Here is a 21,592-nt window from a genome sequence, read left to right on the forward strand (position 1 = left end):
TCCAAGGTGCAAATGGCGCAAGACACTTAAAACATAAGAACATATGTCAGCATCAATACCTGAAAGCAATTCATGTCTCTATATTGTCACGATGTGCCCCAATATTTAAAAAATTGCTGAGAGGAGACCATGTGTAAAATGGAAGAAGGCCTGATAGGATGCGAAGGTGTCAAGGAGTCAAATGTCGGTTCAACAAAAGACGCTCACCGTGCTTAGTGGCTGCTTTTCCAGCCTCAAAGTTGGCCGAGAAAGGGTCACTGATCCACCACCGGCCACCGCTAGCCATGTGAACGCTGTATGGAAGACCATCACAATGAGCAGCAAGCAGTAAGCAATTATGTTTCACGTCCCAAAGCTAAGTTTATACTGGTTTATGCTGCAAGAGAAGCGGTAATGGAGGGTACAAATTAAGGCTGCATGTTTTCATGCATTTTGCGACATTGAAGGAGGAGGAGGAGGAAGAGGAAGGAAAGACATTGAAAGAGATGCATGATATACCAGGCAAGACAGCAAATAGTCATGCAAAAACAAGCATGAGCTACTGTGCAGGTCCCAATGACACAGGTTTGCAACAGGATGTACAGTCTGAATCACACTTGTCTAGAGCGATCGAGTGTGTGGCTGTGGACACTGTCACCGTCTGCAGCTGCTACCTCACATTAGCTAGAAGCCTCTGATCAAGCTTGAATTTTAGCACAAGGACATAGCATGCCATTGCATTTGATATCATTATGGTGTCAGTCTCTCCATATTTTTTTGCAATAAGTGGCTGTTGATGCGGCTGACTGGCAGCTCCAGCCAAGTATGATTCAGGCTTTACATAGAGATGCATTCAGTGGGAACTTACTTGATCTTGTTGGGGCTTCCATGCTGCTTCCATAGCTTCTCAATATGCTTTTTGACCAGAGCCTCGACCTTGGCGGGCTCCTGGTTGGGTACTATGCGGATTGAAAACTTGCCAACTACCTTGCGAGGGATCACAGTCTTCTCGCCTGCTCCGTAAAAGGCACCCTCCACACCTGCAGCACAAAACGAGTGGATAGTTAAGATTAGTGGTGGCATTGATGGTGGCCATGGAATTATTGTGCCTGACACACATGTATTGGACATGTGTGCCTGTCTGTCGGCAGGGCACACATGTCCAAGACCGACTGGTTGTTCTGGCTTCCCCTCAGCATGTGTAGATAGTTTTATATCTTTCTTCTCTACCACTGTGCAACCTTTTAGGTTGGTAGGTTTTTGTTTTTGTCTTGTCCCTATTTCCAATGCATTCATGTTTTCTATGCTGAACTTTTTCAAGCCATAAAGAGATATAGAGGCAATGATTGGTGGTAAAATGCAGGGGCTAAATGCAGGACGAGAGTTCCCGAGCTCAGGTTCATCAAATCTGCTGGGTCACGATTGGATTTTAGCCAGCCTCATCAGCAAGATGATTGGAAAACTGCCTCACTAGTGGTAGCTGTGGTCAATCCACACAGCACACTGTCTCTTGGCTCCGACTTGATTGTCCCGCTTGCTACAAGCACCCTTTACAATGCTACTTTGGTTGATTTTATATTCTTGTTTCTATTTGCAAAGACTAACGATGTGCTTGTGCAGTGTGCAATGACAAATTAAAGCTGCAACAAACAATCACTTTGCTATATAAAGATACTGCATGGTCCTTGACAAACAAGTTACCAGATAATCAATGTTTCGTTAAACTTTAAGTTGTTAGGCCAGAATTTTTCAGATCAAGGTTCGAGGTGTAAGAAAAGCAGCAGCCTGGGCCTTTCACAAACACATCATAGAAGCATTATACAGAGTCAAAAACAACCATGTACACACCATGTAGAGAAAGTGATGGGTATCTCCAGCGGTGCATAAGAATGTCCTCCTTTGTTGCGTGCAGGAGTTCAGAAGCACCTATGTCCTTTCGGTACCCCTCCTGAATGAGGACATTTGACAATAAGAGCCTGCCACAGCTGGTCACAAATATGACTACAGCTTCTACTGCATTCAATCCCTAAACAATAGTCTCGAATTGTGGCCAATGCAAAGAGCATGCCCAACAGCTGGTACACGTGAGTTGAAGTGAGCGTCTTGCAGGGAACGTAGGCAGCTTAGTTTAAAATTTTATTTTCATTTATTTGTTTACAGAATACTGCAGGCCCAAAAAAGGGGGCCCAAGCATGAGGGGTAAAATTACATAAAAATATATGAAGGCAACATGCACAAACATTAGTATGTGTCAAGATCACATACTTAGCAAAAAATATGAATAGTAAATCTAAGAACAGTAACAGTAAATGCGCATTTTGTAATTCAAAAAGAGTCATCAGTGCTAGCATGAGTGAACGCAGTATCCACACATGATGAAGCTAAACGCCATAAGCTACTAAACAAATTTCTCCACACTAGTGTAAGCCGTACCACACTGAGTGAAATTAGACAACAAATATATACTAGTACTACTTCCCACTGCCCTCAAGCATCATGCTTTGCATAACCATGAAAGGCTAAACTTCTCTATATTATTATGCAAGTCCATAAAGAACTTTCTCTTGTACAAATTTATTGATTCCAGGTTTCCAATTCTGAATGCACGAAGTTAGCTTGTAATTTCAATTTTCTGTTGTGTAAAGTTCTCTCTACAATAAAATGACAACCTCAATCGCTGCCATAAAATTGTGGAACAATTTTCCATATTCTCTCAAAAATTCTTCATTTTTGTATTTACTTAAGCCTGGGCTTAAGCCAATTATAATTAAGAACTAACTATACATACCTATTTCGTCGATTCTTCAACATGTGCTCATTACATTGTTGCCTTTGTGTTTTAACACTGAGTTGCACTGAATTTTCTTCTGTTGCTGCTGCTTTTTACTCGACATACATGTTTTCCCTCTTTTAGTATTAACGTCGGGTCTTCTTGTAGTCCTTTACTATGGGACCTTTGACTGTACATTCCCCGTGATGAACTGGCTGTTCATTGAAAGAATAACAAGAAATAGGCCAAAAAAAAGTTGAAGTATATTCCACACCTCTCACTGTTCATACCATGTCAAAGTCGATGCTCTCGTAGAGCTTACGCTCCTTGTCAGTGAGAGGGGCAACATCGTCCATGATTCCTGGGATCAAAATCTTGCCAGTGCGGTCGGCCAGCTGGCTCATCAAGTGCGTCAGGTCAGCCATGGCTTCGTGTCTGTGAAAGTAAGACAACTGCCCACTCAAAATGTGTCTAACATCTGTACAAGCGAAGTATGCCTGACATGACTGAATGCCTTGCACAGGGAACTCGAAGAATATGGGTGGTAGGGGTTAATGCAAACAGCCTCACTACCAAGTTTCAACATTGAACCTATAAGCGCATAAGAACATACTGAACACGTAAATTGTAAAGCATGCGCAGAATTTTTAAAATAAAAAGTGAGTGTTATTACACTACAGAACTTGTGTACAGCCATGTCACCTTCAGTGTGGTACCCTAATTCTAAAAATTCAGCTTGCTATTTCAGTGTTACTGGATTGTCACCAGTTTTGGTGTGGGTTTATAATTTGTGCAATAATAATATCTGGGGTGTAACGTCCCAAAACCATGATACGATTATGAGAGATGCCGTAGTGGAGGGCTCCGGAAATTTTGACCACCTGGGCTTAACGTGCACCTAAATCTAAGTACACAGGCCTCAAACATTTTCACCTCCATCGAAAATGCAGCTGCCGTGGCCGGCATTTGATCCCATGACATTCGGGTCAGCAGTCGAGCGCCATAACCACTAGACCACCGTGGCGGGGCTATAATTTGTGTAGTGGCCCTAGCATTTATTCTCTGTAATGCTCTTCTACCTTCTGCAACACTATTACTATGCATTCGTGACATCCATGAAAAGGAGACTTTTAATAAACATTCTGAATAATCAGTGACCAGCATCAAGGAGCACTAGCTTCGCATTTTCTTTTTTTTTTTTTTCAAAAGCTGGATTAAGGCAATTATTGACACTCAAAGTGCTTCTATTTAACAATCTTGGAAAACAAGAAAGAAACAATATAATAAATTTGGCACTACTTTGCGCATATGGTCTACACACAGTGCATATTTGCACACAATTTTTGTGAAGCTTCTTTGTTTTATATCTAGGACGCAGTGAATACTTACAACAGGTCATAAGAAATAAAGATGGCATAGCAAGTGCATAGAGCCCTTGTTTGAATACCGAGTCTGGAACATTTGTTTTCTAGGCATGAAATGAAAATCGCTCAGAGCCCTAAACAAGCTAAAATTAATGCACATTGTCTGTGCTATGTTTCTGCGTGGAACTGCAAGCGTCCCTGTGCCACACATGGCAAGTACACAGCTGTGTTTTCTGTGTCATGCCTACTTTGAAAAAGTTCTCTCATACTGTAGAGAGATAAAATGAAGGTTCCATAATGTTAAGGAGGCCCTGCAACAGTTTTTCAGCATGTTGAGAAGACACTGCCAATCGGTAGCCGAGGCTCTTCAGGACATGTGAGGCAAACAATATAGTGAAGCACACGGCCTGGAATTTACAATTAATTCCCAAAGTCAGATAGAAATCGCTCGCTCTTCTCTCGACAAATGACGCCATAAACCCAAATGACCATGCCGTAAACACAAAGTCCATGGCCATTGGCTAATTTGAGCATCGTGAGATGTGTAGTTACCGCAGCCACTGCAGGATGCCGCTACGTGCCTGTGCGCTCGCTCATGATCACACGAAAAGTAAGCAGTGCATTCGAAGAAAAAAAGAAAGAAAGGAAAGTGCTCAAGGTCATGATGCGTGCTAACAAACAGATGTGGCTTCTTGCCCTCTTGTCATCTCCCCCTGCGTAGCTTTCAGTCCACTAGCTAGTACGAAAGGAGAGAGAAAGCACTTAAAGCGTGCGACAAATCCCTATAACTCGGCTCATACTTGACGGATTCTAAAAATTTTTGTGGCAGTTGATATGTGAGACAACAAACTCCTTCAATGAAGCCATTCCATGATTACTTGGAAAAGTGTTGCAGGGCCCCTTTAAAATAGATTGTGCAAGGTGAGAGCGAATAAATATCCTACTATAATATCTGCTTTACTGCGGCATTCAAATTTCTCAAATAACATTTAAAACATGAAAATACAGTTGAATACAGTCTCAAACAATGCACTCACACAGAGCCTCCAAAGACGCCTGAGTGGAGGTCCTTGCTGGCGCACTCGACTTCAACAGCAAAGTAGCACAGGCCCCTGAAATGGAAAGACAAAAAATATGCATGCCGTATTAAAACTGGGATAATTCTTGTACACTACATGTGAGTGAAAATTCCTAAGTACTTTGACGAGTTAACTGGAACTGTACATGAAACAGCCAAAATGAGGAAACAAGCAACAAAGTGCCTACGAGCAACAGAATTTATTCTTGAAAGACTCAAATATATTACTTATATACTAGATAAAAGTGCCACTTTTGATATAACATACATTTCATTACTTTAACTCTCAAATAGGTTCTTTGTCAGTCGTATGTGCAGTAAGACTCAAATATATTACTTATATATACTAGATAAAAGTGCCACTTTTGATATAACATACATTTCATTACTTTAACTTTCAAATAGGTTCTTTGTCAGTCATATGTGCAGTCTTAATGAAAGCTGCTTTGTTCATTCTCGGCATAAAAACGCAAAATCAACTAGACCTCAACTTCATCTTGCTCATGCTCCGACACAGTTCACCTAGAACCTTTCATCGCTTTTATGATGGCACCAAGGAGGTTATATACTATTTCTTCTGGAGTGGAGGTGGCGCCCCCGTAAGTGAAGCCGGTCGCCGCCATATTGCAAAAGGAAAAACTCGGAAGCAGACGACGGAGTGCGCTCCGTTGCCCCGCCGTCGCAGTTGTCTTTGGGGATGGTGGCATGCTTTTGTAAAGCAGTTAAACATTTTACGAGGCCATCGTGACTTCATGCGTCGCTTATGGCTGCACAAATCGCAATAAGAAGACGCCTGGGATCACTTTTCACATGTAAGTGTCCTCACTTCGTCCGCTGACGATTGTCTTTTTCCGTGCATGCTGTCAAACTAGAAACAATTTGAAAGGTGCGCATACATGTAATACATGCGTACAGTTGTATCGACGAAAGTTTTACGCTTTAAATGTTCGCTGACACGACGTTGTACGTGATTTTTAAGTGTATGCACGAAGTACCAAATAATGGGGTGCAGTCTAGCTGGACGTACCGAGCATTATTGGTACGAGTAGGAAGTCTGAACGCCCTTAGAATTCCGAGCTTTCTGATGTTTTCTTGCAAGTCAAGACTGACGGCGTGCATGCATATTTATCCGGTGCATGGATATCTAATTTGATGCATGTTTATCGAGGAATTGGCAAACGCAACATTCCATGACGTGATTATCCGTGCTACATGTTTCCAAAAGACTGCGAGCAGCATTCTACCTGGGAACGTGCCGGTCGAAGAAGTGGTTAGAGAGCTAAGGACGGTGACCAGCTCTGACCACCTCTGTTCCATGTAAAACAATTTTATCTCTAAAATAGGGTGCCGCCCGTTTCATGGCCGATCCCCCGCGGTTGCGCCAGGTTGCCAAGGAACAACCAACCAACCAACCACCTCTGCTCTATTAACTTTGCAGAATGCTGCTTCGACAGAACGGGGCAGACGACAAGGGCAGACGGCCTGGCAGTGTACCTACAATTTTTCCTGCTTTCCCAGCGCATCTATAAAAGCCTGTTAGTTTCTACCTTCTTGACGTAGCTTCAACACAAATAGTTACGAAAAGAAGAAATTGCGGCAAAAGCAAGATGTAACTCTTTTGAAATCCGACAAAACCGAAACCGAAACACAGAAGGACGCGGCTCCTTTACTTTTTTATGCGTCTAGTCTGAGAGGGCGAGCTCGTTTCGAGGCTGTGCGCGCTGCGCTTGCCGTGATGGCACACGTCGCCCACGTAGGTTAATGCTTGCGAATCCTCCTTCTGGCCAAATGTTCGCGTGATGGATGTGTGCTTATGTAAAGAGAATAAGTGCGTTCCATGCTACCTTGTGGTTACCCCTTGAACACTGACGCCGTTACATCACAAAAACCCAGTTCCTAGTAACACATATGTAATTACAGTGCGTCAGCGCACTCGATATACGAAGCACCCCTTCGACAACAGATTATTCTGAAAGTCTGCAGCTGACAATGGGTGTATGAGATAATTTGTTTCATAAACAAGAAGAGGCAACTGTTCGTGGGTGTAACTTTAAAGCAGTTTCCATCTCATTTTTTGATAGTGGGACTGCAAACCAACGCGCGCGCCGCGCGTATTCCATTGCCGTCTATGGCGGTCCCGCCCTGTTTTTCCTCTAGCTACATGGCCGCCGGCGGCTTCACTTGCTCCCGTTGGCGGCGGCCGGGACTGCCACTCCAGAGGTTCTATAGAACCTCCTTGGATGGCACACAAAACGTGAGTGAAGAAACACATTGTGTGTGTCATCACAAAAACGATGAAAAGTTCGTTTTTGTAAGATCAGACACTCTACTCGAACAATTAAATTAATACAGTGAAACATTTCAACTATTAAGTTACCGTTGGCACAAAGCCAACTCAATTTGCCAAAAATGGCTTACTTGAAGACAGTGTGCTGAACATGCACGCACATACTGGTACTCGCAAAATCAAGATCTCGAAGCAAGTAACTGCCAGAAGGACCCCCCACGTTATAACTATATTATTTTTATTATCCAATTTACCTGAGTCCATAGGTGAGGCATGGTTTGTCCTTTCCGAGCCAGTAGTTGTCAGAAATGCAGACGTAGTCCACTTTTCTTGAAGAAATCTGTGTCCTTGAGGCTGTACAGCAGCTCATCCAGCCCAAGCGAGCCTGACTCCTCCATGCCCTCGAAAACAAACTGCAAATCATCCATGTCAAGAATAAAATGCTGGAATTCACACCAGGGTATGAGCCATAGTGCTCCACTGCTAATGAGAAAGAATAATCATTTATAGGACAGGGTTCATAAGTACAGTGCCATCGTCAACCTATCTGAACAAAGCTGTAAATCAAGAGAGCACTAAAAGAATGTTTTTTCCAGAAAGACATCATTCATGTGAAGTTTAGGGCTGACAAATTGTTTTAGGGGCGTAGCTCCTCTTAGTCTAACCTTGTCACGTCTCTGTTGTCCAGCGTAAACGGATCTCCTGTATGATGCAATAGATGGCGCTGTCTCATAGAAGTACATACAAACTGCAGTTCAGGGACGATATTCTAGATGGTGCTGTACACAATCTATGTCGTCATCACCATTTCTCGTCTCATTTCCTAGATGGCGTTGGTCCAATAGAATTGTGTGCAATATGGCACTTGTGTGAATCGACACTAGATGGCGCTGGAAGTGTTGCTGCTCTCCGATTGGCTGCTGCGCGGGTTGCGCGGGGAGCGAGCGCCTCTCTCATTCTCCTGGATCGTCGCCGTACGTGTCGGGTCGTTGGTGGAGCATGGACGATGCGCAGCGGCAGGCGCTCGCTTGGCGGCAGCCAGGCTGATCCCGTGACGGTGCGCGCCAAGGACGCCGCTGCTAAACAGGCTCAACGAGAAGCGAATCCCGAGACCATGATTGCTTCAGGAGCTTCGCCCAAGCTCTTCATCATTCACCCGTGGATATGCTGTAATTTTTTTTAACAAGCGAAGATGACTACACAATACAAAAAAATGGAGTCCGAGGTGTTACGTGCCACGACGATATAAGCATGACAAATTAATTTTGTCCACCTGGGGCTTTTTAACGTCCCCCAAATCTAAGTACACAGATGCTTTTGCTCCACTTCACATTTTTGCATTTTGCGCAGTCATTTACCACAGCCAGTAAAGGACTGCACGTTTTGTACTAGGTTAGGAAAGAACATCTGCAATGCCTTTTAAACCAAATTTCAGTGGCGGAAAACATACGTTGAACAATGCGAGTAGTAATTCGCTACGGAAGTTGAGCACACACCTTCAGGTTGACCGGAATATCAACGCCAGCTGCCTTGTATGCACGAATGGCGTGCAACCAGCCCAGCACTGGACCCTTGTCGTCTGAAGCACCTCGTCCATAAAGCTTGCCATTTCTCTCCGTCAACACAAAAGGGTCAGAGTCCCAGCCATCCTCCTGCATGGTGTTGCAGATGTTAGTAACTTTTTTGCATAGTGTTTGTAATTATTGAAAGCTTACTGATACAGGATACAGGCTAACGCATTAGTCTTCCATAATGTATTTCACTATACCTTAGGGGTCAGAAAATGGTGATTTGTGAGGCTGAATCAAATACAAATCGAATAGTGTAGGGATGGGCGAATAGTGAATTTGAGGTCCGAAGCGAATAGCGATTTGGACGAATAATTTCGAATCGAATAGTTCGAATAGTATTTATCACATATTATTAAGAAAAATGAGCATTTTTGTCATGACCCTTGCACAATATATTTAAGGATTGGAACTAGGTATGAGGGAATGTCACTTTTTTGGTTTGAAATAAAGTGGAAGCAGCCTTGAATAGTATCAAGATTTGAATAGCAGTAGGGTGCAAGTTATAAGTGGTGCAATACGTTAAAATTTAAAAATTACTATACTTAGCACATACAAGCCCATATAACACACTTTTAAACTGAAAATAATATGTACATTTAACCTTGAAGTGTGGCTTTGCGGCAGTGTTGACTTCCCCTGGAAAAATTGTTTCACGGCATAGGCGGAGAGTACGGGGGGGCTGGGGGGCTTGGGCCCCCCCGGACTGCCTCATGGGGGGGCAGAGTCCCCCCTGGCGCGGGCCCAGGGGTTTTTTTTAAGAGCTTGGCTTAGGTCCCCGGATCGTCCTGTCTGGCAGCTATTTCACAGGAATCTGTTTATGCCTGCTTATTTTTCATTTCAGCCATTTAAAGTTCGGCACATGGGCCAGTGACAAGTCAAACATTCAATAGAAAAATGCCCCTCAAACGGATTTTTACGTGCAGAATATATTGTGCTGATGAACAACTGAAACGAAGACTTAAAGGACCACTGACACCAAAATTAAAACCTCGAATCTTTGTGTTGTTTGACTTTCCTGTATACGGGGGCACATCTGACCGATTATTAGTGACGAACGTTGCCTTTAAGATATCTTAATTTGGTTTTAAAGTAAGCGTGAGTGCTCACTTGAGTTGGCTGCACCTTGCGACATCCTGGTATGACGTAGATAGAGGCCCCGTGTGACGTTCCACGAGTAAAGCAAGTATTGTGGACGTCACAGAAGGTTTGCAGGGCGCACGTGCACAATACGACGACTGGCACCCGGCGAGGCCTATTGTTCCTCACCCCTCTGGCTCTGTTGTCGGGCTGCTCTCGAGGTAGTTTTTGTGAGGGGACACGCGCTTAACAGGTTTAACCCATACCGAGGCACCCACATACTTTCAATCTCTACCGCGCGCGGGGCCCCGATCTGAAAACCGCGCTGTCAACGTCACCACAGCTTGAGTGCACGTGGTCTTTGACGCTCCCCCGCATGGGGCGCCAGTTTCTTGTGGTTTTTAGGCGGGCGTTTTGAAGTGATGCTAAAATGGTCACAATTAACTACGCTAGAATTAGTTGTACGATACGTTAGAGCATTTACGATTTAATTTAGAGATTACCAGACACAAAGCTACAAATTACAGCAAAAAAGTCACCAACAAAAATTTCGCTGTCAGGGGTCCTTTAAGCTATGAGAGAGAGAGAGAAAAATAAACGTTTATTTGCGAAACAGTGTTCCGAGCAACGCTCGTTATCACCCTAAGGTGGGAGGGCTCCCTAGACCAGGAACCCTCTGGCTGCAACTGCCCTCTTGGCCCTGATGACAAGTTGTCGATGGTCTTCCAGGTCCTCGAGGGCGAGCTTGGCCTCCCATGTTTCGGTTAGGTGGTTGTCGTTCGTTATGACAAATTAAAAAATTCACCGGCGATTACGATACTGCCAAATTCGCTGAGCGAAGCCTCGTGTTCGGGCAACGCCAGCTGTGTTTGAAGTTTTGACTATACGCAGTTGTAGCAATGTAACATTCCTTACATATTGCCACAGAAACTGCCAGCGCTCGAGTGCTACGCACGCTATGTATACTCTGTGCATTACAGGTGTCACGAACCAAGCGAAACACCCACAGCCCCGTTACGACAAGCGAAGCCAGCCGCAGTGCACGTGCCAGCCCTGCATGCGCACGAGCAACAGAGGAAGAAAGCGAGGTTAGAGGCCAGTATCTCGTGATATCGACAGACTCCGCGTTCGCTCTCTTTCGTCCTCGTTTACGAGGACGAAAGACGCAGTGAACGAGTCATTTTACGCGACGCAGTCAACGAAAAAGGTCGCCTACGCGACCTTTTTCGCTTCGAGCCAAGAGTTACGAGGTGGATCGATGTCTTTGTGTAAACTGAAAAATAAATCTACAGTCTTCCACTTACAGATCTTCGTTATGATATCGCGGGCACCTAAGAGGCAAAATTACATTAAATTCTTTAATTTGGAAATATATATTTATATATATATGTGTGGGGAGAGAGAGAAATGTGGAAGAGCAAGTCGGGCACCCGCCCCCTCCGGTAAAATGAAAACTCTCCGCCTATGTTTCACGGCACAGCAAACATACGCTGCAGTGAAACCACCTTTACAGGGGGTTATGTGCGGTCAAATGTATACATATATTTGTTCATTTCGAATACTTCGAAATTTCGAATAATCTAAATTCGTATCGAAGCGAATTCGAACGCTGTAATATTCGTTCGAATATTCGAAACGTCCGAATATTCGCCCATCCCTAGAACAGTGCCCAGAAGCAAATATAATTCAATTAAATACCAAATACTATCCAAATTGTTCTCGAATATTTAACAGCCACCCTTACAGTTATTATGAAATTATGTTTACATCCTAGCATTCACAATTTCAGCATTATAAGCATAAACGGAGCATCAAAAACAGATACGGTGATTCTTCACATGCAAGAACGTGCACATGGTGGAAATGATCATTGTATACAGTCAGTAAAGCCTGGCTCCCAGAGCTACATAGCCTGCTGCACGACACAAGCTCTCACGTCTTATGCCGATGTTATGCCCACAGGGAAGACAGCTTTCATGCTTTTTCACCGGTTTTTATTTATTTGGGTGCAGTTGACATTTTGAAATATTTGTAAAATGTTCGGAACATATTTGAATCTATGAAGTGAAACTATTTGATTCAAAGACTGAACAAAATAGGACACTATTTGATTCGATATCAATGATTTTGGAGTAATAGCAAATCCCTGCGCTATATATCAAGCATGAGAGCAGAATGAATGTACCAGTAATGCAGGCTGTACGTCAAGATGCCCATAGACAAGGAGTGTCTTCTTGGTAGGATCAGCGCCCAGGTGGCCAAGCATCACAGGAGGCAGCTTAAGCTTGGTTCCATCAGCCAATTTCTGCTCCCCAAGCTCCTTAAGCTCACACGTGGCACCCTCCTTCTCGAGTTTCTGCAAAGAAGATAGAAATAGAAAATAGGACACATTTTACTGATTAAAATTCACTGGATAGAGTGGAGCAGTAAGGAGACCAGTGGGACAATTAAGGAAGCGCTCTGCAAAGAAACAAGGGGAAGAATAAGTACTATCGGTGACACTTTATGTTGAAAATGTAGCAAAGCGATCAGCCAAGTGCAAAGTATGTGTCCATGTACCTACATGATAAAAAAGTATGAGTGTGCATGCTTGGGGGTGCGGGAGCGTTATAGCTAGTAAACTTGAAGGCAAGAAGAAATAAAAAACAGAGATAACAGGACAGACAAGGACATGTTAACTTATTGTTTTTGGTGAAGCACAAAGGGTGCCTCCAACACATCTGCATTTAAAAATCTGGCAGTAGATTAAACACACTATCTAAATGGCTTTCACTACATTTTAAGGACGTATATTTTTCACAGAAGGCTGAGAAAAAGTTTTCCATAGCAACAATGGCATAAGATGTTTCACACTGGATGCCGAGAGCCTGTTGTGCCAGAGCACGAAAGTGGTCCGTAAAGGAACTGTCAAGTTTAGGAAAAGGATGCAAACACTGGCTAGGGATGTGGTGTAAGCTATGTAAAGAAATGTCAAGATCAAGACTACCCGTTGCAAGTAAACATGAAAAACAGGCACTGTCTCTAAAGCTGGCTACAGTAGTCACACCTCTTTCATCCAATGGATCATGCGGACAACTTCATTTCGTGCATCAGGCCAGCCGGAGACACTTTTGATGGCCACTGCCTCACGCAGAAGGTCGATCAGCTCAGTCTTCTTCTGGTCCACAATGCTGGGCAAGAGAGGACGAAGAATGTGTGACAACGCTGAAAAGTGCCTCGACGAATGAGTGTCCCAGTACAGTAAAAGGCCTGTATACCGAATCGAGTGGGACCCCAACATTCCTACTTATACAAGTCACTTCGTCATATGCATCGCACATTTTAATGACTCCAACAAAGCAGACAAGCACACTGAGAGAAAATACGCTTACTCATAGCAGATTGAAACAACACTTGGTTAAAAAAAAGTCCGCAATTTCCTTATGCACAGTAGTATGACTTTACAGTACCGTAAAATCCTGAGCAAGCACCCCTACCCGAGCAAGGGCCCCCTCCCTTGTTTGGGAGATTTCAAATTGGCGGCCTCTGCTCCACTCCCACCATTTTCACTGTTTTTATTCGCCCGACGAGGGCGAATGAAAACAGCGAATGCATGCGTATTCAATAAAGCATTCCATTAGAAGCATGGGTGTGCATTCTTGTTTCTTAGCGGCTCTTCCACCGCCATCTTGAATTTTGGTCCATGACTGAGCGAGAGCCCCCCCTCCAAATCTTGTTGAATTATCCTTCACCGTAGGGGGGGGGGGGGCGCTTGCTGGGGATTTTACGGTAGTAAACCACAACGCTGCACCACAGGACAGGTAGGATTTGGCCGATTTTATTCATCCATTTTTATTTGCCCTTTTTATTTTCGCAGTTCTTAAAAGGTAGCGCGAAATGATCTTGCAGCCCCATCGCTCCGTCTCTTTAGGCTGCTGTGCGTTATGTGTGCGGCCAAGTGTGTTCGTTATAAAATAACAATTCAGCAATTAGGAATTAATGAAATGCTTCATTAAACAGGCTAATTCGCTGTACTGGTCTTCGCTGTAATGGTGTTCAAAATACATGGGAAAGGTAGGAATCCAGCCAAGTCACATGACATGCTTCATTGTACAGGCTTATTCGCAGTAAAAGCATTCGTTGTAGCAGCGTTTGACTGTATACAGAGCTTTTCAGAATGACGCATTTCATAATTCTATGGTAGCATGGCGTGCATCTTGTCGGCTATAAAAAAATGCCTCACTGTCAATGGCACAGCAGTGTTCTACAAGATTGTCAATGTATTAATGCTTCACTCGTGTTACACAGTGCTCGTAGCACCTCAAACTTAATATAAGGCCTGTAATCAATATTTAGCAGACTGGGTACATATTGGCTACTTTCGTTTATGAAATCGGAAGAAGTATTGCGGTTTTGAAAACTAATGAGATGTTATTAAAACTGACTGGCCATGCACCCATTGCTGTTGCAAAGTTTCTCACAGTCATTGCACTAGTGGGCATCTATGACATCTTTTCTTTTGAAACTGCTGCACTCGTCAGCAATGATCCAATTTTACCCCATAAACAGCAAAACTGTTGCATGGTCATACGTTTTTGGTGGAAGCAACTAAACTGATCTAACTAAAGCATTTTCACAATACCTATTACCACACAGATTAAACTATGCAAGCTGTAGTGGGCACTTTCAGGATGTGCTGTACCAATTTGTCTGGAGTTAAAATAAGAAAATCAGCAGTCATAAACATTACAACAATTAGTTAATGCTTTGCAACAACTAATGACTATCAAATCGTTTCTTGTCATCACAGCCAGAACGAAATACATGCTACGTACCTACACAGGTCAAATTTTTTTCTGTGATAGTCTCAAGGCCTACTTTTTCACCTAATAAACAACCATGGTTTTCAGGCACAATATGCATTTACACCTGCTAATGTGTGCACCTTTCAAAATCTACCAGAATGATACGTGATTATTACAATATACTAGTAGTCTTTTAGCAGACATGCTCACCTAAACACCGTCTGTAGGACTTCAGGAACCTTTTGTTGGGCCATCTTCATACAGCACCCTAGATCCGCTTTTTGTTGCACTGTAGAGAAAGCTGAAAGAAAAATGTCCTAATTACATCAATTACACAGTAACCTGCCTGGTGACCACTAAATAAATGAAATTCATATGTAACAGACCCGCAACAAATTCTCAGAAATGCACAAAGAAGACAGCAAAAGAATTAGTCAGCACCGCACTATCAGCAACTGTAAACAATGACTACACTCAAGGTTCTTGGATGTGGGCGCGAAAAGACAAGGACAAAGGACAAATTTTGAAAAGACTGTTATAGTGAGCATGAGTAAGTCTGAAATCACTAGATTAGTAATCGAAGCTGAACAGATAAACTATTTCGGCGAAAGTTGTGTTAGCAAAACGTCACTGTCGTTGAGTAAAAAGGAATTAGACTACTTGCACGCGTGCTAAGGCCTGTCTTGTTTCCGGCTATCCAGAAGTGTTAAATTTTGCTGCAGGAAGTTTTGAGCCCTGTCATGTTGTTGATTGCGTTGTTGGATTTTTCATGTTTTCTGCAGGTGGTCACGTTAATGTCGTGTGCGAAAATAGGCACATTAGTTGGCTTGGTGATTGAAATAAACGTTTTTTGTTGTCAGCAGCGCCAGTGTGTGTGTACTTTCTTCCCTTTGTCCTTGTCTTTTTGCACCCACATCCAAGAAGCATGACAGACCAACAAGCCTGCCATCACTACCCTCTACCCTCGTTACACTCAAGGATCAGTAAGTTTACTTACAGAGATTACTGAGATAGAAACTACTTGCTCTGGAAGACAAAGGAACTCCAACATCACACTATCAGAAACAATGACTACTGAACGATCAACAGATACTGCTGAATCAAAAGCAACTTGACTGGAAAACAAGACTGCCCCTGTTGCATAAACACTCGGCTGTCTCAGCAATATTCTTTAACTTATCTCTAGGCAGATATGCACTCAGACAACAAAGCAGCACAGATTGTGCCCTAGACAAAAGGAGGAGTCTTAGAACCCTGTGTCAACCTGATAAGAAATTGCAAACCAGCACGGCGCACACCTGTCAAGAGGACATTTGCTGCAAACTCAGCAACGTCTACATGCCGCCCCTCATTGACAAAGGCCTAGCACTGAAAAGCAGTGGCATTAGATTCTTTTTTTAAAGGCAAATGATCTAAATAAAGCACATACATGCCATCTAAGCATCCTCTATTTTTTCAGGCCCATTGTGATCAAAGCAGAACAGGACTCGGATAGAAGGCGAATAAAACATATTGTTGCAGAGTATGAGCACAAAACAATTCACAGGTGCAGTACAGATATAAAAAATGAGCTACATTTCTCAGCGTACACAGAAAGACATTGACAACGTAATTTATTGCTTGTCATTTATTTAGCAGTGTGCATACAAATACAGGGTGTTTCAAGAAATGTGTCCAACCTTCTCAAAAAATCAGGAAAATGCGATATTTGCTCGGGGCTTTCAGAATTGCTTTTTGTGTAGCGGCAGGAATCTTAAGGTATTTAAGGACATCATTTAGGACAGTAATTAAGAAAGTTACATTAATTAACTGTTCAATTAGTGGAGTTAGGAGATTGTGTCAAATGGGAGAATCTAAGTTCTTCATACGAGGAACCCATCCGAGCTTTGAGATTTCGAAAAAGCGTCCTCTAGCAAGTGTTGGGACGTAATGAAATTCAACGAAATGCTTACGCTTTCAACAGCGAAAGCCATCGAATGCGGTTGAATTTCATTACTTCGTAATTATTACTAGAGGCCGCTTTTTCGAAATCTCAATGTTGGGATGGGTTTCTGGCACGAAGAACTTCAATTCCCTAATTTGACACAGTCACCTAACTGCACTAATTAAAAAGTTAATTAATTTAACTTTCTTAATTACTGTCTCAAGTCATGTATCTAACCATCTTAAGATGCCTAGCGCTACAGAAAAAGTCATTCACTCATTTTGGACGTCTCAGAAGAATATGGCAGTTGCGTTCTTCCATGTTTCTTTTTAGGTTTTGCCATTGAATTTGGTTGAATTTCATTACTTCGCAATTATTACTAGATGCCACTTTTTCGAAATCTCAAAGTTGGGTTGGGTTTCTGGCATGAAGAACTTCAATTCTCCCATTTGACACAACCACCTAACTCCACTAATTAAAAAGTTAATTAATTTAACTTTCTTAATTACTGTCTCAAGTCATGTATCTAACCATCTTAAGATGCCTAGCGCTACTGAAAAAGTCATTCATTCATTTTGGACGTCTCAGAAGAATATGGAAATTGCGTTCTTCCATGTTTCTGTTTAGGTTTCGCCATTGAATTTCGTTGAATTTCATTACTTCGCAATTATTACTAGATGCCACTTTTTCGAAATCTCCAAGTTGGTTTAGGTTTCTGGCATGAAGAACTTCAATTCTCCCATTTGACACAACCACCTAACTCCACTAATTAAAAAGTTAATTTAACTTTCTTAATTACGGTCCCAAATAATATCTTTAAACCGTCGTAAAATCCCTGCCACTACAGAAAAGCCAATTCTGAAGGCAGCAATCAAATATCGCATTTTCCTGATTTTTTGAGACGGTTGGACACATTTCTTGAAACGCCCTGTATACTGTCCCAATTGACATGCAGCTGCTTGTGATTGCACGAGATATTGCTCTTTCTAATTTCTGAAACAAACTGACTTTTGCCCAAGTGAAGCTGCTTTGAAATTCTCTGGAAACAAGTCATTAAAATTGTTTAAAAATTTCCCTCACAGTTTGAGTTTTGCCCAGACAAAGAATTGTTACAGATAAAAACATTTTAAGCTAGTTCATTCATGCTTGATCAAATTGATTACGAAGCAACTCAAGGCGAAAGAACCTCACATGAGGAAAAAGTGTCATAGGAAAGAGTGCCACTGTGACTCCTGCATGTTTGGGCCAGATTCCAATATCTACATACTCTGAAAAAGCAAAAGTTTCTTGGAACGAGAATCAACGCGATGTTTGTACCCTGCCAGTGTGGAACTCCAATATTTTGAGAGTATGACTGGATAAACATTGATACGTATGATATTGAAACGTATGATATTGCATCCCCAGAAAACTTTGCTCATTCATTCTATTGCTGTTTCCTTAAATAATGATGTAATTGCAAGATCCGCATCTACTAAATATATTGGAGTTGTTCTCGATGAGAATCTAAAGTTCCAGTGTCATTCAGAATCACTCATTCAAAAAATCTCATTTGGTATTCACATCATCACAACAACTTGCTCTTTTTTTCATCAAAACATCCTTGTGCCTTTATATTACGCGTACATACACAGTCACTTCTCATACTGTCTTTCATCTTGGGGTAATACATATGCCACACATCATCAGTGGGAAATTTTGCAAAAGCAGGCATTACGATTAGTTACATTGGAATCCCCCCCCCCCATACATCTCCCTCTGCACCCATATTCCGTTCCCTAAATGCTCTACCTTTGCGTATGTAGTTCAATCATGAGATGTTACTACTAATGTTTCGTCTTATAAATGCAGAGCTCAATATTCCAGGTTTCACTCGCTGCACCCTCATCAATAACAATAATACAAAATTTTCAAAACAACTTAATCTACTTGTTCCTAAAGTTAGAACAAATTATGGGAAATTTACAGTCGCATGTTCAGACATTTCACTTTTGAATTCACTACCATCGAATATCAAGTCATCATTCTTATCATTCAAGCGTAGAACTAAGGAAAATTTCATTAACACTTCGTTAGATGCATAAACTTAATTAGGTTTTTTTTTGTACAGTACAATTTCGCAATGTAGCGTTGCAAATCCCAAGTGTTTGAATTTTGACTATATTTGATACTTGTTCACGTATCAAGTTGTACGTGCCATTTATCCATGTTTCAATTCCTGCGAATTATCTTTGTGATTTCATTCATCCGACGTTTCTTAATCTATTTTTTTACATTTGTGATTATTATTGTGACTTTTTTTTTATTATTATTATTCTCCTTCATTACTGACACTCTAGTAATTGTATAAAATATATGACTAGCTGTTTGCAAAGGTTCCCGTAACCCCCCATTTGTGTCTTATTAGGAGGTCCCCCCGGCAGTTTCTACTTCGGGACCTCCGAATGTGCAATCAGATGTCCATCTTGTATTTTATTTTGTCAATAAATTTCAATTACATGTAGTTATTTGTTAGGTAATTCTGAGCAAATGTACTTGCTCACCTGGCCATCTTCTCCTATAAAAGTGAATCAGCCTACTTCCAATAAATCTAGTTGCAAGTGATGCTCTTTCCTGTCCTGAACTTCTTTCGCCTTGGTTTGCATTACCATTTTGATCAACTATTGAACAGTGGGCTCACAATTTTATGCACTGTAACGATGGGGTAAATGATCATCCTCGCCTGCACCTGGCTTATTTTCGTGTTCCCCAGCCTCTGCCTTCATCCTCATATACCTTTCCACTCGTCACAAATACCTTATAAATCTCTTGCGAGGTGCACCTAACAAGTACACTCTTGTGATCAACTCGGCACCCATGGATACCGACTTTATTCACTGTAGTATGGCACACAAGGTGAATTTTGGCACAGCTGAAAACAACACTTTTTGCCTCGTGCACGAGTCTTGTTCGCAGGTTTTCATTTTAGTTGACCATGCATGCATGTACTCCTACACCTTGCCCAGCACTTACCGTTGCATCAGAGAAGAATATCAGTAACGTTTACCTGCATTTCTTTCTGCACTGAATAGTAGCTAAAGCATAATCAATGTGTCCATGGTTAAATATACCACTTGCTCGATCTAATGCAAATTCTGAACATGATCTAATGCGAATTCTGAACATCTTAATAGAAATAGCATGCTACTTTAAACATTAACTTCACTTTGATGCATCAGTCGGCTTGAGCAACACTTACTAGAAGTTTGTGGTGTCTCCTTATAACGTTCCAAGTACACAATTACACAAACTACGTGTACATCTAGCACACTTTGTGTGACGGCTGTACCACTATAGCTCCCGCTGAATTTTCATGTTCACGTAGCTTTTATGGGGAGACCTAAGTTCCGCCGCCAACTGATATGTCGGTCATGCAGGGCTGTATATAAATGACTCATTCAGTTACATGACGTACGTACGAAGCAGCCACGTCACGCAGGTCGAAATTGCGCGCGCCCGTAAACAGCTCGGTCGTTATGTGACGATAACGAAACGCGATGCACTGCTGAAGCGGCTGGTGTATGACTCGCAATTGCGGCAATAAACACGATGCCGCAATTCTTTACAGCCACGGTGCTTGGCAAGCTAGCGCACATGTATTCGCGCTCGGTGTGGATCAGCTAGTAGCGCACGCACGATTCATACCTTTAGGTATAATTTCGTTCCGCGTGTTAAAGTGACGATCACATGTTTCCCGTTTTACACCGGTGTCACTCAGCAACGCCTCCTCACATTCCTTCGCGATCGGGCCCGACCTGGATAGAATTTCTTGATCGTGATTGGCTTAATTTCATCATGCAAGCTGCAGATGGGAGTTATAATTTTGATTTCAATGGGGCTTAATCGCGCTTAGCAAAGCATCGTACGTGTTACACCGGTATTACAGCTGGCTGATCAACAAGTGACGTACACAATATTAAATGAGGTCATTTATAGAAAATGGAGATATCAATTTTCGCATATTTATTCCGTGATGCAAAACTTGAAGGAAAAAAATAAAAAACCTTGAGCTATGTACAGCCGCAAAAAACGCTCAAACTGAAATAATTAAAGAAACAAAGTGCAGAAAAAAACGTAGTGAAATGCGATCGCTCCGGCCGAGAAATGAGTAAACGATGCGTTTTTTTCTGCTCGCAGATAAGTACGAAAGGCACACAAAATGCTGCGGTGGAAGCGTAGTATTTTTTTAACGTGTCCTGCAAGAAAACACAGCGCAACAGCTTGCATGATGCTTACCAAGACGGGAGCAGGGGAGCGACACCGGTGATGCGCAAGGATCAACGAGCGCAATGAGCACTGGCACCGCCCCCTGCGTCCCGCGCGTGCCACACCGGTTTATTGCACACGGCACATAAGTAAGGTACCGTGTGGACCTATGGACTATGGATGCTATGGGCACACTTGCGCTGGGCAACATAGTCAAATTGCGTGCGAAACGTCGCTACTGCAGCCGCTCAACGTTGCTGTGACGGCTCTGAACAGCAGGATCTCCTTGTTCGCTCGTGTAGTATGCTTGGTCAGCCTGTACAAGCGTGTGCACACTGCAAATTTGCGATGGAACTGTATAAACGAGCTCGAATTTATTCAGGCTGATGCAGTGTAGTAGCTGCTGCCATCTATTTATCTCAGAGACATAATTTTGTTTTGTAAGTATTTCCTTTCTTTTTGCCTCGTTCTATTCATCGTCCTTAAATAAAATTTTAAGACTGTCGTCTTGCG

At 42.5% G+C, this 21,592-nt stretch overlaps 1 protein-coding gene across 1 annotated transcript in view; it reads right to left on the reverse strand.

The window, feature by feature from the left end:
- LOC119383068 (cytosolic non-specific dipeptidase-like) overlaps window positions 1–21,305 on the reverse strand; it is a 25,599-nt gene extending 4,294 nt beyond the window's left edge. Inside the window, 12 exon segments of the mRNA XM_037651061.1 lie at window positions 208–293; window positions 848–1,019; window positions 1,828–1,927; window positions 3,040–3,184; window positions 5,151–5,225; window positions 7,733–7,806; window positions 7,808–7,891; window positions 8,975–9,130; window positions 12,312–12,482; window positions 13,173–13,296; window positions 15,121–15,211; window positions 21,110–21,305. Of these exon segments, the coding sequence (XP_037506989.1) occupies window positions 208–293; window positions 848–1,019; window positions 1,828–1,927; window positions 3,040–3,184; window positions 5,151–5,225; window positions 7,733–7,806; window positions 7,808–7,891; window positions 8,975–9,130; window positions 12,312–12,482; window positions 13,173–13,296; window positions 15,121–15,211; window positions 21,110–21,290 (1,459 nt within the window). The 5' untranslated portion in view covers window positions 21,291–21,305.
- Between the last annotated feature and the right edge of the window lie 287 nt (window positions 21,306–21,592).

This window comes from Rhipicephalus sanguineus, chromosome 2 (genome assembly GCF_013339695.2).
Source record: "Rhipicephalus sanguineus isolate Rsan-2018 chromosome 2, BIME_Rsan_1.4, whole genome shotgun sequence".
Taxonomy (NCBI): domain Eukaryota; kingdom Metazoa; phylum Arthropoda; class Arachnida; order Ixodida; family Ixodidae; genus Rhipicephalus; species Rhipicephalus sanguineus.